General features: G+C 48.2%; 4 protein-coding genes across 5 annotated transcripts; 3 read left to right on the forward strand and 1 right to left on the reverse strand.

The window, feature by feature from the left end:
• Positions 1 to 2,531: 2,531 nt before the first annotated feature.
• LOC117840636 (uncharacterized) lies at positions 2,532 to 4,475 on the reverse strand. Its single transcript, XM_072290566.1, has 3 exons — positions 3,713 to 4,475; positions 3,127 to 3,295; positions 2,532 to 3,009 (listed from the first exon to the last, which is right to left on the reverse strand). The coding sequence occupies exons 1-3, from the start codon at positions 4,069 to 4,071 to the stop codon at positions 2,830 to 2,832; spliced, it is 708 nt and encodes a 235-aa protein (XP_072146667.1). The 5' UTR covers positions 4,072 to 4,475; the 3' UTR covers positions 2,532 to 2,829.
• A 1,412-nt stretch (positions 4,476 to 5,887) lies between these two features.
• Positions 5,888 to 6,955, forward strand: LOC117839815 (uncharacterized). Its single transcript, XM_034720241.2, has one exon. It carries the CDS (start codon positions 6,022 to 6,024, stop codon positions 6,760 to 6,762), a length of 741 nt encoding a protein of 246 aa, XP_034576132.1. The 5' UTR covers positions 5,888 to 6,021; the 3' UTR covers positions 6,763 to 6,955.
• Positions 6,956 to 7,953: 998 nt separating this feature from the next.
• Positions 7,954 to 11,364, forward strand: LOC117838679 (uncharacterized). Of its 2 annotated transcripts, XM_034718803.2 has the most exons (9): positions 7,956 to 8,303; positions 8,407 to 8,459; positions 8,861 to 8,920; positions 9,232 to 9,309; positions 9,550 to 9,679; positions 9,773 to 9,825; positions 10,034 to 10,183; positions 10,648 to 10,888; positions 11,016 to 11,364. In XM_034718803.2, exons 1-8 carry the CDS (start codon positions 7,988 to 7,990, stop codon positions 10,792 to 10,794), a joined length of 987 nt encoding a protein of 328 aa, XP_034574694.1. In that variant the 5' UTR covers positions 7,956 to 7,987; the 3' UTR covers positions 10,795 to 10,888; positions 11,016 to 11,364. The 2 variants fall into 2 exon arrangements, with proteins under 2 accessions (XP_034574695.1, XP_034574694.1); XM_034718804.2 differs by lacking the exon at positions 11,016 to 11,364 and having other exon boundaries at positions 7,954 to 8,303; positions 10,034 to 10,179; positions 10,648 to 10,786.
• Positions 11,365 to 11,855: 491 nt separating this feature from the next.
• LOC117838677 (C-terminal binding protein AN) lies at positions 11,856 to 16,680 on the forward strand. The gene is made up of 7 exons (XM_034718802.2): positions 11,856 to 12,693; positions 13,430 to 13,598; positions 13,720 to 13,850; positions 14,260 to 15,048; positions 15,140 to 15,187; positions 16,155 to 16,271; positions 16,429 to 16,680. The coding sequence occupies exons 1-7, from the start codon at positions 12,106 to 12,108 to the stop codon at positions 16,501 to 16,503; spliced, it is 1,917 nt and encodes a 638-aa protein (XP_034574693.1). The 5' UTR covers positions 11,856 to 12,105; the 3' UTR covers positions 16,504 to 16,680.
• Positions 16,681 to 17,345: the final 665 nt, after the last annotated feature.

Consider the following 17,345-nt stretch of genomic DNA (forward strand, 5'->3'; position numbering starts at 1 on the left):
TCTAAGATCTGATCGACAACGTAGGATCAATCATGCTGATGTAGGTCTAAAAAAAAAACTGCCCTTGTTGAAGTCTAATTTGGCAACACCTAACCCGTGTGGGCTGTGGGCTCCAAGAAACTTCAAGTGTTGCCGTACAATTATTCCAAGAAAAATGGGGACTAATAACTGGCTCGCCCTATGCAACGCAGGATAATACTACGTCACAGTCCATTAAAAAAAACAAAGTTATCGCGAACCTGCTCCTTTTCTTTTGATTATCCACAGGAGTCCCAAACAGGAAAAATCACTCTCGTCGCCACAAACACAAAGGTTGTTTTCAGAAGAAGTCCGATACGCTTGCTGTTGCTGTAGCTCTTTTGCTGAATTATTTGCAGGTGTATAAAGCAGCCACGACTCTTGTCTTTTATTTCCATCATTCTTTTTTTTTCCCGAGAACGAGTTCCATGCTTCTGATAACCCTTTTCAGATGGCTTCGCGGGCTCTGATGAATCTGCTGACCTCTGAACCCAATCAAGCAGCAGGCAAAACGTGGACCAGTTGTTTACTCTGATGAGCAGCGCCAAATCGAATTGGTTTGCCTTTACACTATCCGATCGGATCATGCTTGGATTGAGAATAAAGTCCCGGCGACACACAAGTCACGCCCGGGAGTTTCATAAAAAAAAAAAGTCACGTCCGGGAATGGGATTTGACTCTGCTTGACACAAGTCGCCAGGATCCGGCCTCTTCGTCACCCACAGCATCACAGAGACGCAAGGCGGCGGCCAGTCTGCGTGTGTGTCAAAACGGCAAACATGATGGTTGGTGAGCGTAGCGCGGTGGGTGCCGGCTGCGCCGCCACCGGCCGGGGTTTGACGTCCACTCCTTCGGCCACCGCGCCGGTGCATCATTTTTCCATGAGAAATGGCGTGAACTCCACGCGCGCGGTGGCCAACTGCTCGTGCACGCCGCTGCCCCCTGCCGGCCTGAATGCCTGAGCCTGATGCATTGCACGCACCGGCACCGAGTCAGCAGCGGGACACGCCGGCCGGTAGAACTACTCCCCCACCCATATGGCCATATCCTCGGCGGGCCAGTGCGGGCGCACGCGTGCTCCGTATCGGCAATGCGCCGGCGACCCGGCGTCTCACACGGGGGGCCGAGATGGGGAAGAAGCCGGTCAGGTTCCGTCGAACTCGAACATGACGCGCGCGGCAAGTCAACTCGGTCGACAGGGAAGGGACCGTGAGGCCGGCCCACCACCTCCCCGGCGAGCGGGCCTAGAAGTAGACCTCACCGTGGCGAATCGCGCCTACCGCTACCGGCAAAGCTCCAAGACAGGCAGGCATGGCGACGGGGACACGCGCCACAGTGGCCGCCGTCGTGGGGTTGATGAGCGCACAGGGACCAACGCTTTGCCCTGTTCCTGAAAGAAGAAGAAGCTACTACTCCTACGAGCTAGCAGTTCTGTGCGAGCATAGTGCGCATTCTTCCGATTCTTGGTTCAGGATACGCGTAGGAAATACTAGCAGCCAAAATCTTTTGCGTGCTAGCGTTTTCTCTCAACGTGCTTTTCAAGTAGGATGAGCCGTCCGGTGTCACCCCCGAATAAAGCGTCCAATAAAGCATGACCACGTCCCGTATCCCTGGCCTGTCGAGCATTCATCCAGCAAAGGAGATGGATTGGGTAGGAAAAATGATGTCAGGAAAATGAGAGGATCGATCGTTCTAGGCCCCTCAGGGCTCAGGGTCCAACTTTCTAATTAGGCTTTTTTTAGCTTTTGCTAGCCCAGGCCCGGCTACGGTTAATGGGTGTTCAATCCATCATCTCATTACCTCACCAACCTTTCCTCTGTCCAAAACCATCAGTCATTCCAACTTTTTATCTGTCCAAAACCATCAGCTCTTTCATTTGTTTTCGTTTGTATCACTGGAGCAGACAACCTTATCTGCAAGGGATGACTGAATCAGAATTCAGAAAGAGACGACTGCAAGCCAATCCACGATGCCAATTGCTGGCTCTACAGAGACGACCTCTCATCCCTCTACTCTACAACCTAGAATTGCAAGCCAATTGGCGCACTTCCACTTCATGTTGAGTGCATCGCTTTCCAACTGCTTGAATCTGAGCATCAAGGGAATGTGAGGAGGATACACGGAGACAGGCAGATTTGCGAGATGGAAACCTGACCAAGTGATTGGAAAGGAATGGCTCACTCACTTGCAGAGATGGCGACGCTGATGTTGGCAGGAATTAAGCCCCACGAGTCTTCACACTCTCTCTCACATTGGACAAAGGAAGACTACAGGGAACGTGGCAAACTGGTGAACTTAACATTTTCCATTGGGGCCCTTAGTCTTGAGGCCCATGTAGCCATAAAATTAAGATCAGATTTGGACACGTTTACAAAGTCGATCTAGAAGAAACGAATAAAAATAAAAAATTAGGAAATTCAGATAGCGAGACATTTTTACTTACGACAGATAATTGTGAAGTAACTTACTCTCACAAACACTCTACTGTTTCTACCTTCCTTTTATTCTTCATCAATCTCACTCATCACATCTGGGCACAAAGTCTGCAAATAAAGCATAGTTTAGAATTATACTACACAAAAATGCTAACACACAAACAATAAGTAAAAATGTAAAGAAAATGCGTATCAACCTTCAAGTCCTCAAGCTCTCCTTCACCCCCAATTTGATGATCCATGTTGTCATTTTCCACATATAATCCGAGACAATCCAAAAATACAGCATCACTGATGTCAGCCATGTGATAACTTTGACGCGATGTATCATTATCTTTCGCAAAGCAGTCCGTTATTTCTCTCTGAAAAGATTGTATCAGGGAGCAAAGATATGAATACACAACGAACTAAGTTCTACAAGCAACAAAAAAAAAACCCGATTCCATACCCATTTAAATGATGACATCAATGGCAAGATAGCTTCACGATAATCTATATGAGAAGCTTCTAGTAACTTAATCCACAACCTCTGTAATGAATCAAGAGCCTTATGAACCTACAATATAAAACACCAAGTCAAGTATTATCAATATGGTACTTGTAGTCATCATCAACAACAACGAACTCAAAGAAGAAATGTAAAACTGATATCATGACATGAAGAAAACGCAACCTTAGCACCAGATTTACGTTTAGGAAATGTCTTCAGCTCCTTCTCTAAGCTCTTGAGGATTACAGCTGCTTCTCTGCATTTCTTTGTCCTCATCTCCTGAACTGAAGATGGTTCCGCTTTGTTGGATAGAAGAAGCACAGACTCAAGCAGGTCTCCAGGGTCTCTAAAAAGAAGAGGTCATGGTGATTTAAATCTTGACAAAGAGGCACACCATCAAAGGGGCTATAACCATCACCATATGTTTTCACATGGAAATTGAGTTTTGGATCCACAACTGATTTCAAATTCTTTGAAACCCCCTGAAAGTGCATAAGGAGGAACTGTTGAATGAGATCCTGAGGCTTTGAGGCCCAACAACCATTACAATCAGAGTCAGAAAAAGGGCATATCCATAAACTCCACGAATTGAGTCTCTTTAACTGAATCACAGCACCAGAGATGGTATCAACTGCTGGCTGGTTGCTACCTCTGTAATATTCAACCAACGTTTCAACCTTCACATTCAGCAAATTCTCCTGGTCATCTTTTATCTTCAAGGCCCATTGCCTTTTTTTTTTTTGAAACGAGCCAGCAGGAGAGCTGCTGCTATATTGATAAAGAGGGAAGGGCCCATTGCCTTTGAGCAGCCAGTAGCTTGAGAACCCCATAGATTTCATTCTTCGCAGCCAATACCCTAGCAGAGTAGTCCTCGCCAGAGGAGGATCCCAGAGGAATGTCGTGGAGCTTTGGATCCACGGGCTCCTCAATGCAAAGTGCCCGGTTGCACTCCCTTTCGGCAGCTTCATACTCGCCAAGCACAGCCAGTAGCTTCGCATGGTAGATTGCAATTACCAGTGAGCTAGGAAAGGTGCTCGCGATGGCACTTAGGCTATCGACTGCCCACTCTACGACCTTCATCTTCTTCTTGTCGCCCCGACTGAGGGTCCGGACCATCCCGACTTCCATGAAAACCGGGAGGAGCTGAGCGCGTGCTGAAAATGGCAAACTCCGCCGCCGCCGCAGCTAATGCGGAATCATCTCTCGAGGATTCCATCAGGGCGAGAACCTGTGCGATCTCGTGATCTTCCTTGCTGGCATTGATTTGGTGAAGCCGTTGTCGGAGTTCTTCCCCTGCAATCTTGAGCCTGCCCCCGGCAATCCTGATCCGACCTCCCTTGTTTTTATTCAGGCCATCATCAGCGGCGGCGGCATTGTGCAGGAGGGGATCGTCGGCGGCTTTGATACTCATGCCCCGCACGAACTCCATCTCTGCGTCAGTGCGTCAGAGTACAGCTCGAGCTCCACCAGTGCCGTAACGTGGGCGGCGGCGGTGGCACGTGTTACACATTTCAGAAACGAATAATGGGCCTATGGGGTAGAAACGAGCCCATGTAAGCCCACGCCATGAGTCCGAACCTTCTGGGCTGCAAAACAGCCGCAGCTCGCAGCGGCTTCAAGGAAGCACAAGCGAACAGGCATCCCAAGCAGCCATGCTGCTGCTGATGCCGCAACAATCCGAAGGAGTCGCCGCCGACGGCTCGTCTGCTGCCCCTTCACATCGGCGTCGGAGCTGAGCGTGGTGCCCGCCATGATTCGGCACCAGCTTTAGCGGCACCAACCGTTAGATGCATGCAGACACGCGCCACGAACGCATCATCATTGAGACCTCGAATTCGCACTCCATGGCACCGCCACCACCACTCCTCCTCTTGGTTCCAGTAATAACCCGGTCACGAGGAGACGCTACACGATCGAGTTCCCGTGCCGGGGTCAAAAGGCAGAACGGAACCGGCCGGCATGCACGCCCGAGTGTTGTGTCGCTCGCTCGAGATGGAGTATCACCTGCTGCTTGCTTTGGTATGTGTCTCATCATATCCAAGTGAGGCCTTGCTCTTCTGCTCTTCTGGCTTCTCTCTAATCGCCTCGGATTTAGAGGGTCCTGTGCTTAATGAAGCTAACTAACCCACGAGTTTAAAATCAACTGGGCTGTGGTTAGGCCCGCTCATCACTCACTGCACGCACCTGATTCTGATTGCAACTGCATCCGATTAGATTTGCAGGAGCAATGCGATGCCCATGTTTGGTGACCTGCTGCTGAGGCTAGCTGAAGCGCATGATGAGCGGCGTGCGGGGCGCTTTATTTGCCTAGCGTGACCGGAATGTGGCACCCGATGATGCACGGGGCAGGAAGCAAACAAACGCCCGGGGTCCAGCACAGTGTTTCTTCAAAGGCATCTCATCCAACCTAGCTTGGATCCCAAAAAAATGTAACAAAATTTTGGTTAGGCCCATCCAAACCTCCTGTCAAATCGTTTTGACAATTGTTTTGGTGCATCTCCATCCCTTGTCTGATGTGTCTCCTGTCTTTTTACTCTGCACTGCTATTTTAATCCAAGTACTGGCACACAGCGCAAGTCTGGGAGATTTAGCGTTTTCTGACGTACCGTGGTCGCGTCTCTATCTTGGCTTGCAGGTGCAAACAAACAGTGTCTCAGCTCTCAAGACATTGAGCTGGAAGAACACTGTTAGGGTAGAACTCACTCCAATTTACCTCAGCTCATTCGAAAAACTGAACAGACCGTGCAGCTCCATTTCCTTCACCTACCAGTCACCAAATCATGAGCTGATTAGTGATTACACAGTGGTTTGCCCCAATTAGTACTGCCGGTAATCGAACCAAACCCGACGCTGACCGCCTAGCGACCAGTAGCCGGATACTAATTTTCTGTTCAGTCAAATCCAATCGCTCGGGATTATATTAACTGGATCCCACCACGGAAGTGATTAACACCAATGCGCCATCCCATTTCCCCAGGCTCTTCTTAAGCCTCTCGCAGCTCCACACTAGCCGAGCTACAGAGCTAGTCACACGCGGTCACGCACGCTTGTCCTGCGCCGGCGCCGAGGGGGCAGGGCATGAGAGCGACGGCACGGCGCGGCGCGGCCGGGGGCCTACCCTCGGCCAAGAAGAGGAGGAAGAAGAAGGCGCCCGCGCGCGGCTTCATGTGCGGCTGCGGCGGCGACAAGTCGGTCGCCACCGTCCCCCGCGCCGCCGTCAGCATTTCCGCTGTCACGACGACGACGCCGATGAAAGCCGCCTCATCGGCGGCGACCGCAGCGAAGGCGGCGGCGGCCGTGGCGGGCTGCCGCGACGCCGACGCCGACGGCGCGGACGCGAGCGCGGAGTGCACGCCCAGCGTGGATTCGCTGCTGCAGCAGCTGCGCGAGCTGGAGCGCGGCGTGCGCGCGCTGGGCATCCGGGAGCGGCACAACGACGGCGGTGGCGCGCCAAGAGCGACACAGCCGCGGCGGCACGGGCGGAGCGCGAGCGACCGGGGCGGCGGCGGGCGGCTGGACTCGGAGAGCGTTGCGGTGGTGACGGAGTCGGAGGACCCGCTGGGCGACTTTCGGCGGTCGATGGTGCAGATGATCGTGGAGAACGGGATCACCGGCGGCGCCGAGCTGCGGGAGCTGCTGCAGCGGTTCCTGTCGCTGAACGCGGCGTGCCACCACCACCTCATCCTCCGCGCCTTCGCCGACGTCTGGGAGGAGCTCTTCGCCTCCGCCGGCGGCGTGCCACCACCACCTCCGCCGCCCGCAGAGAAGATCTCGTACAGCAGTAGAGGTAGCAAACGTCCAGCAGCGCTGACACGTTAACCACGGCCCGTCCTGTAAGCTAATTTCCGCCATCCTCGGGAATTGTTGCTGTCCGAAACACACAGTGTACGGCGTGTACAAGACTTGCACGCGTGACTTTCTGTGCCGTGACCAGAAAATCCGAGCTCCATTCCCGTGAGTTTCTTCCTGCGTTTCGTACAGATCGCACGTAAAAATTTCCGTGATTTTTGCATGGCGTCAATGTCCAGTTGCGTGCTGCGCCGCCACTGATTGACCATACGCGTGGTACGCCCAATGAAGGAGATGGAGATGGTAGAGGAGGGCGCGGAGGGAATGCCGTGATCTTCGCGAGGATGCTCGTCGGTGGGATGCAAAAGCGCGACAGGGACGAGACGACTCCATACCAACCTGAATCCCCTTTTGCCGATCGTGACGAGCAGCAGGCGGCCCGGGGGTGATGGCTACTGCGTCGGCGGCGGAGGGGAGCGCAGCCGGCGCAAAGAGAGACGTGCGCACGAAGCTCAGACTTGCTCGATCGGTGGGACATCGATTCGCGGCATATTTGCCGGCGATCTCAAGGAACATTTTCTGGTCGTCTGACGTTGCCCTTCTCGAAGTCGCCGTGTGTGTCCGGGTTGGACGTGGAATTCTGAAAGATGCGTTTGATGTAGAATATACGCGTGCACATTCTAGCGGTCAATAAAGAATCACATGGACGGATGTGCCCAAAAGCTCCCATGGCTTGGCTTCCGTGACTGGAAGTTGGAAGATGCTGCACTGTTTAGTTGGAGATCCATGTACTGCGTTACTGAACGGTAGGTACAGGAAACCGGATTATATTGGCAAGTTTCCGTTGACTTTGTTCTGGCTCCATTCATGGAAATCGGTGGCATTGTTTCACAAAAGAAGTTCCCATGAGCTCACCGTGGCACTAGTAAATTTTGTACGTCCTAGACTAACATGAAAAAAATGTTTCGTGCTGTTTCCAAATGTTTAAATTTCTCGTACCTTTTCTGTTCAAATAACTGTAGACATTTTTGTCTTAATTTTGCGTAAAGTTGTGGGCTTCTTTCAAGTCACCACTTTTGCTCTGAAAGCCCAATTAGTAACCAGGCCGGACACGTCGCGCAAGCCCAACACAAAACAGGCCATCAGATTCTCTCTGTTTGACATTGACCCAAGCCCACGCACATCAAGCATCAACGGCTAAATCAAACGGATTTCGCAAACCCAATGCCGCAGAGCGCACTCTATCCCCTCGGCAATGGCCACCGTCACGCCCCTAACCGCCTCCCCGCTCCGCGGCCACCTCCTCCACCACCGCCGCCGCGGCCGCCTCCACGCCAGGCACCAACCTCAGCCACAGCTCCGCTTATCGGCCACCTGGCGGCTCTACTGCGTTCCGGACGGAGGCGGCGGCGAGGTCTCCGCCGCTCCCGCTCCACCAGCCGCCGAGGAGCAAGCGCCGGAAGAGCAGCCGCATGACTTCAACCTCCTCGCTGCCAACCGCAGCGACTTCAACGATATCATCATGGTCATTGACTCGCCCGCCGCGCGATACCTCGTCCTGGACCATAACAGTACGTACGGGTGGTTAATTGAGTACTCAGTTGGACAGCCACAAATTAAATTTGGATAGGTTTTCTGATCAGTTGGAGCTCTGTGTTTGGTTGTGTTGTGCAGAGAATGTCCACAGCATTCTCCCCAAGACCACTGTTTGGACAAACTCCTACTGGGTATGTACACTTGGCTAATTAATCATCTATAAACTGACTTGAATATTAAGACTTTTGGGCCACCATTGGCGAATAGATTGCTCTAACGTTTTTTTACCTGACTTGTTACGAGCCCTTTATAGACATAATAATCTGATACTTGATTATGTGGATATCTTCACGCATTGGACATTAAGCACTTGATCAGAACAGTACTAATATTATTGTTGATACACTAGCATCACCAATTATACATGTAAAAACTTGTGAGAAATTTTACAGTTTGTGCATGTAAAAAACTAGTGAGGGATTTCTCTATGAACGAATTTATATGTTTGTCTCAAATTTTGGCTTGCGTCCTTTTTCTTTGCTGGAATTGTTGCTGGATGTTGATGCTTAATTAATGTATTTTTCCCTTGCAGGATGAGTTTGTGAGCCTGCCGCCTGTTGTTCCACTCGGTCCTGTTGCACTCCTAGGTTTGGTAAATCATTTGATCCATGAAGACAATTGCAACCTACTTTAGCTCTTAGTCATACTTTATATTCTTCCTTCAGAGCTATCGTGCAATAGGATAAAATGCGTATACTAGGGGGTTGGGAAAGATATTTCCGTTCTTCTGATGATGATTCACCATTTCTAACCAAATATACATCACGTTCACCATAAGGTCAATAAGTGATTTCTTTAGGCGAAACCATGCCCATCTGTTATTTTTTCATACTCGCTCTTCACACTCTTGCAAAACTCTATCTTCAGTCTTCACACACTCTTCACTTTCCTTGGTTCTTTCAGGGTGCTGGGACTGCAGCACATCTGATGCTAAAGTTTTGGCCTTGGTTACAACTTGTTGGCTGGGAGATTGATCCTATGGTGAGAACTCTTCTCATTTGTCACTTTTTTTTGTGTATTAATAACAAAATTTATAGTTCCGATAACTTGCCAATTTCAATCATGTGAACATATGCTAGTGACTTCTCACAAGAACATTAGTAATCTATCCTTTGTTATATATGCTAAAATTATCTTACAGCCTTATCTACTGTGCCTCATGCATATGCTTTTGATGTACCCAATTTTGATATTGGAAAAGCTGATCATGTTTCATGACAGATAGTTGAATTGTCAAGGCAATATTTTGGTATGTCTGATTTAGAGAAGCCCACAGAATCTGGTGGTTCGCTTTCTGTGCGCATTGGTGATGCACTTTCTCCATCAGCTACAGTTGAAGGAGGATTTGCTGGTGAATAACTAACCTGATGCAAATGTAATACATGTTTCAACACCTTACGTTCAAGTACATAATTTGATATCTGCAATTAACTCCGAACTGCAGGAATTGTTGTAGATTTGTTTTGTGATGGAAAGATCATTCCTCAGCTGCAAGAAGTAAATATCCTTTCCCATCTCTGTTACTTATTTTATTATTATTTTGTATCCCGTGATAATTCACATATTGAATTTTTAGCTTTGAGTTATCTTCAATCCTATCTAATGAATTTATGAATCATGTATAAGAATGTGTAGCTCTGTTTTGGATTATCGACAAACTACCATTTTTTTACTAGGTGCTGGCTTTATTTCAATCTTGATACAGGTTGAAACTTGGTTGCAAATTGCAAAAAAGCTAATGCCCGGTGGTCGAATTATGGTTAATTGTGGTGGAGCAGATGTTGAAGAATCTCTTTCATCGTCCTGGGTTCAAAACCCTACAATTAAAGCACTATGTTCTGCATTCCCCAGGCAGGTAATATGCATTTGATCAACCATATTCACTTTCACACTCCAATTACTACTTGGTGATATAATATTTTAAAGAAGAAATTTCTAAATTATTATGTAATTTGTGCTTGGTTTTCGTACGGATAGCATATTTCCTCTCTATCCATTTTTTAATACGGATTATCATCTTCCATCTGCATTAAATATAATGGACTACTTGTGAGTGATGTCTTATTAAATTTTACGGGTAACCATGTGATTTTTGAATATCCATTTTGTGAAAGTCAAAGTGTTTTGAACATTATGTAGTAATTTGAAAATATAGAAACTATAGTATATACTGTATAGGCTTGCACAATTATAGAATTATTAGCATTGGATGCTAGTTTTCCTTCCTCCTGTTTTGGTCGATTATCCTTATGGGGCACCGTTATGTCACTAGCTTGCTCAAGATTGTTTTCCTGAAATGAGATGATGGTGTATTTGCAGCTAAACTGGAAGAGGCTATCGGAGAAAGAGAGTGTAAACTATGTGGCACTGACGGGTCCTCTTCCAGACTTGGATGAGTGGTCTGCCTCAGTTCCTAGCGAGCTAAGCACGAAAGTGAAACAATGGGTGCCTTGCGAGCTTGCGTGATGCCGGGCATTTTCTTTTGTTCTAGTTGCACCTAATTTGCTTCAGCAACTTGTCCATGACCTCTGTGGCTCTCTCCATGCTCCTTTAATTTCTGGTGAGTAAGCTCAGCTGTCGGTGGGTGCCATCCACAGTACTTCACTTCTGGATCTACTAGCTTCACCATGCGCGCCATCGGGCACACTGAAACTCTTGTTGCTCTCGTCTTTTTTTTTTTACTTAAGGTGTATTTATGGCGTCATCTGCATCTGAAGCAAATGCTGAATCCAGATGCTCTATGGGGATACCAGTGGAACAGGTAAGTATGGACTCAAGGCAATTGTTTAGAGAATCTGGATAGTACTTATCTCAGGGCAATTGTCGAGAGAAGGCATGCCAGGACAAATTTTGCAGCAGAAGATTGTACATTGGAGCCCACACTGCAGGACAATTTTGTCATTAGCATTCATGCGTGCCTTTGTTGTGTGGCAAAGTGACAATTTTCATTTGTGTGAACAGCTGTCCAGTAGCATTCACTGACAATGACTGTCCGTTAGCATCAACACTGATGGCTACATGTTATTGGTTCTCTGATGTTGCTGTGGATGAGCTGAACCAAAATTTGACATACATACATGTACTGATGTACCCAGCGTTCATCAGGTGAGCTTCCAGTTGCCGGGTTAACATCTTTCTGATGTCATGTTGCTATCGTCTTACCAAGATGAAAAAAAGTCAGTTCCGCGATGGAGCCTCTGACCCAACACACTGCCATTTCTGCTTCAAGCTCCTAGCTCCCCCACCATCTCTGTCCTGCTGGAGGCTTGGCCTGTATCTCCCTCTGCCTCCGTCGCCGGAATGCGCTCGACGTCTCCGCAAAATCGCAAATCGTCTCTTGGTTGTGCTTCAAGCAAATCGCAAATGGCCGGTGAGCTGCCTGGTCCCTGCCATTGCCAGCGCCCGGCGGGCACCGGCAGCCAGGTCTCGGCGTCTCGCACGGTCACGGAGCACGATGCTAACCGCTGACGAATGTTCCGTGAAGAATGTCACCGGCTCACCGGGACAGTTGAGCCGAGCGGTAACTACCGTGCACCGCATCACGAGAGGCACGAGCGCAACCTCGGAACGCTACAAGATCTGACGGCGGCGACGCTCCCCTCGTGACCACCCCCCGTGGGGCTACCACTCTGACACCCGCAGTCCTCTCCTCCCCCCAAAGCAAAGCCAAGCAAAGGCAAAGCCCCCGTCCGGCGCCGGAAGTCCTGGACCAAAACCCGCCACAGCCTTGGCCCCGCCCCGCTCCCGATCCGGCCGCCCCAAGCCGAGCCAGCCAGGATGGCCCATTCGCCGGCGCCCAGCGGCGGCGGGGGGCAGCAGCCGCTGGTCGTCTCGCTCAACTGCCTCGACGACCCCTCGCTGGAGCAGGAGGGCCTGGCCGGCGTGGCCGCGGTCGAGCACGTGCCCCTCTCCGCCGTCGCCTCGGGCCGCGTCGAGGCCGCCGCCGCCGTGCTCCTCCCCTCCCTCGCCTTCCTCCCGCGCGCCGCCCAGCGCCGCCTGCGGCCCTGGCAGCTCCTGCTCTGCCTCGGCTCCGCGGACCGCGCCGCCGACGCCGCCCTCGCCGCCGACCTCGGCCTCCGCCTCGTCCACGTCGACGCCAACCGCGCCGAGGAGGTCGCCGACACCGTCATGGCGCTCATCCTCGGCCTGCTCCGCCGGACGCACCTGCTCTCGCGCCAGGCCTCCTCGGCCCCGGCCGCGGTCGCCGCCGGATGGCTCGGCTCCGTCCAGCCGATGTGCCGCGGCATGCGGCGATGCCGCGGCCTCGTGCTGGGCATCATTGGCCGGTCCGCCGCCGCCCGCTGCCTCGCGACGCGCAGCCTCGCATTTCGGATGAGCGTGCTCTACTTCGATCCGCGCTATGTGGTAACGGATCTGGAACTTCCTACGCTTCTATTGGTTGATCCGCCTATTAGTTTCTATTATTAAAGAATTGCACGGTTCTAAAACTTTACCCTCATGCTTGCATTGCTGGTTTAGGTAATTTCGACTGTTTTTTTTGCTCGATGTTATCTGCTGCCAGTGTCTCACAAGTGAAAGTGGGTAGTGTTTTATGCTAAAATGAGTTAGTTTGTGATCATTAGTTTCTGAACTTGTAAAAGGAATTTTGTATCTGATACTGAATTGGCATGATCTCATCTCACCCTTAGTTAATTTGGAGGGGATTGCTGTATAGGCTATGTACTTTTGAGTGCTAGATTGCTACTGACTAGTATATCTTTTCTTTTCTTTGGATAACGAAGTTTTGTGAACAGCAGTAACATATGATAAAAGCAACACTAATCATATGGCAGACAAGGAATCGTCTTTGTTAGTTTTTGCTTTAGTATAATGCATGAAGTAGCCAAGTAGGGGATGGCAGCATGAGAATTAACCTAAAGTAATTCTGCGAGTTACAATAAATATCATTCATCAAATGCAATCTGGTTGTGTTACATTATTGATATGATCACCAAGTTCGTAACTTAATATTCTCAGCCTATTCCTCATGATACAGAACCATGATATTTAGGCTACTCTTTAACTCACTTTTGAACTGAACAGGATGTCGTATGTTAAAAATACTGCTTTGAATATTCTGACATTTTGCACATCTGTTTAGGCCAATGGGGAAACAAAGAGGCCTTCTATTGTGTTTCCTTCTGCAGCGAGGAGAATGGATACTCTCAACGATTTATTAGCAGCAAGTGACCTTGTTTCACTGCATTGTGCGTTAACGAATGACACCATGCATATACTTAACGCAGACTGTCTGCAGCACATAAAACCTGGTAAGATTATTCTTTTTAAATTAATTGCATTAACAGATCTCCGTGATGTCTGAAGTAGTGCATATCCTATCTTGAATATAGTTGTATGACATCATATCATTGAATGTTTTGAATCCTGCAGGAGCTTTCATTGTCAATACTGGTAGTTGCCAGCTTATAGATGACTGTGCACTCAAACAGCTCTTGATTGATGGTACCATAGCTGGTTGCGCATTGGATGGTGCTGAAGGTCCACAGTGGATGGAAGCATGGGTATGCAAATTAGAAGCAGAATATTGAATAATGTTTGTAAATGGTCATTTAGGACGAATAAGTTTATCTAAAATCAAACTGTTCGTCATTTGTGATAATAAATTTTACCTGATGTTTCTATAACTAAGGTCCTCTCTGAAGCTAGATAAATGTTTCATTATTTGAATGAGATTATACTCCTAGTAATATCTGCTTATCATTTCAGAGTTAAAATTCTCAGTTGAGATATAATGTAAAGTGGTATTGTAATTGGGAACTTGCTTTATGTGCTACAGTTGGCCTTCTCTGTTCAATTGGCTAATAGTTATGTTCTTGCAGATAAGAACAAATAGCCGGTGTCCTTTTTGCACTGGTATGGTTGCATTACATTTTGTTCTGCAAAGTGATGGCTAATCCTTATTGTTTACAGGTGAGGGAGATGCCAAATGTTTTAATTCTTCCACGGAGTGCAGATTACAGCGAAGAAGTGTGGATGGAAATAAGAGAGAAAGCAATCACTATGTTACAGTCCTTTTTCTTTGATGGTATTCTTCCAACTAGTGCAATTTCTGATGAAGATGATGAAATAAGTGAAGCTGGAAATGAAGATGATCATCTAGACACACAGGCAAAAGATAGCCAGTCACAGATTTTTGATGCTGAAATAGATGAAAGCCACTTAACTCTGGAGTATGAAAAGAAAAGAGCCGTGTCCCACCATAAAGAGCCTCAGGCTTCTGGAAAATCTGTAAACATTGGCTCCCGATCTGAAGGAAGGCGTAGTCGATCAGGAAAGAAAGGAAAAAAGAGGCCTGCTCATCGCAGATCTCAGCAGAAACCTGATGACTTGTCTGCTGTAGAGAGTGATAGTAATTATTCCTCACGGAGAGATGATGACACTGCAATGAGTAGCAGGGACCAGGTTGTAAGTTCCAGTTCACGATTTGCCTCTCCTGAGGACTCAAAATACAAGCAGAAATCTCTTGTTGATTCACCAATGGAAATAACATCTGAAAAGAAGGTGCCTATACTGCTCAGTAGAAAATATCCTGATAAACTGAAAGATGGTTTTGTTGTTGCATTGAGAGCAAGAGATAATTCAGGGTACCATGTTGCGAGACAGAGAGTAGTTGGTGGTGGTGGCTGGATTCTTGATGTTGTGTCAAATGCTACAAACAGAGATCCTGCTGCTCAGTTCCTAGTTACTTTCAAAAACAAGGTATGTTTATAACAACCACCCTCCTCTTCCATTTTCATGCGTGCTTTGGTTTTATGCACATGCAGGCCCTGATAAGGCACGTACTTTTCAGGATACTATGGGGCTACGATCCTTTGTTGCTGGTGGTAAACTACTGCAGGTACATCTCTCCGACTCTATGGCCAGACCTTCACGCACTACCTGACCTGACCCGCCCGGAAATAGTTTGATGAGACCTGACTTGCCCTGCCTGAAAATAGCTTGATTGGACCTGACTCGACCAGTGCATTGGGTAGGCTTGGGCCAAGATTTTCGCCCTGTTATGAAATCTGAAAATACTGTAGACCCAACCCGGCCTGACCAATAACTGGATCAGGACCGAATCTGATTTTTGCAGCCTGCTGTTGGTCCTGGGCCCGACTAGGCCCACAAAACGTCATTTTTTTAGTTCGAGTGTTCGACCCGAACCCGACCTGGCCCATTCTATGACCAGGTCTATCTATGGCTACTTGACTAGTAGTCTACTAATTATATGTTGCTATGAGAAGTTTAGGACAGAAATCGTGACACTAGTAGCTGAGCTGATATTACACAATCTGATGATGTCTCTTAACATGAACTATAATTATGAAAAACCTTACATAACTCAGTTAAAAGATTTTTTGTATGTAAGTTGACATCCACATGTGTATGAACTGTCTAGAGCACATGCATCACACCTAATTTGTTGACCCACTACCTACTTAATGGCCACATTTTAATTTTGATGTCGACCTGTTTGCTGCTTCTGTCAGTGTTGCCTTTCTAACACGAACACACACAAGTTTGTGCCTTGGAAATTTGGAATCCTCTACTATATACAATATGCGTTTACGTTACCAGCTTTAAAGTAGAGGGCTGATTGCTGTAAGCCAGTAATGTGGAAAGAGGGTCTGCCTCCTGCCAGTACCATTTTTCTACTTTCCTTTCCCAGCCCTTTGTTTTAATTAATATCATTCTGTAGTGTCAGAATAGATTCTGTGGGAGCTAGTCAAAAAGTTTGAGAAATAGAGGCAACCTTCTGGCTTGTTTTTGATGCTTACGTCTGCTGATGTTCTTATGAAGATTTTATTTCAATACATTAACAGATTAATAGGAAGACGGAGTTTGTATTTGCAAGCCATTCTTTCGATGTTTGGGAAAGCTGGATGCTGGATGGTTCTTTGCTGGAGAGTTGTAAGCTTATCAACTGCAGAAATCCATCGGTAAGCACCCTCCTAATTGGTGCTATAAATAAGAAAAACTAAGATGTAGCGGTATCGGTTCTTAATAGAAATAGACTGTAGTAAACCTGAAAACCTGGGATGTCGTAAATTGTTAATACTCGTCTCCCAACTGATTGTTTTTTCCCCCTTTCTGTAGGCTGTTCTGGACGTGTGCATTGAGATCCTTGCAGCTGCAAGTGAAGAAGATGGAGTCACTCGGTGGCTTGATTAGCCACGCTGGCCGCTGGGGGCTGCAAAAATGAACTGACTGATCATTACTGTTTGGTTCTGCTTGCTTCCGGTTTTTTCTTTCTGCTCAAATTTTGGTTTCTCTGATACAGGAACCCCTGTAGCTGTAGGCACATCATGTGCACATCACGTTTGTTAGTACTGTCGTTATTGTCGTGTAGCCATCCTCGTGCCACACGCTTCTGGCGATGCAAGACTGCATATCGTGTTAGTAATAGGAGTACACATGCACAAGCGTGGTTGATGCTGACTTAGAGCGTACAGGTAAACTGCTGAAGGCAGCCGCTGCTGCATTTTAACAAGGAAATTTTGACACGAGACAAATGGTCTCCCTGGTAGGCTGACGCTGCACGGTTCGCTGAACGCCGGCCAAATCCCGGCAACCTATATGTGCAGGGCAAGCCGCCGGACGCCGGGCAATTACCGGCATCCTATAATTCTCCGACCACAAGTCCTATGATTTTTCTGCAGAGATGGATTTATACACCCACCAACCCCGCTAGGCCGCGCTTTCATCTGTAGAAAAATTGACTACGGCTGTGGTGTCCTTTCAGGCAGACTTCACTAACATTGTCCATGTTCTTACCGTGAGAGATAAAATTTTGCAGGTTTTAGAGCTTCTTCATCCAACGGCAGGTTCACTTGCACGCCCATAATTCATCTGTACTGCACGATGCATTTTCTTGGCTTCTTCTGAGTTTCCAATCATCTGGCTGGGGTCGTTTGAATAGGACCTTTGATCCCAAAACGGCTTCGGATTTTAGAAAACACTAGCAGTATGCTCGTGCGTTGCAACGAAAAAAAACATCGCGCAACTTGTCGGGG

This window comes from Setaria viridis, chromosome 9 (assembly GCF_005286985.2).
Source record: "Setaria viridis chromosome 9, Setaria_viridis_v4.0, whole genome shotgun sequence".
In the NCBI taxonomy this organism is placed as follows: Eukaryota; Viridiplantae; Streptophyta; class Magnoliopsida; order Poales; family Poaceae; genus Setaria; species Setaria viridis.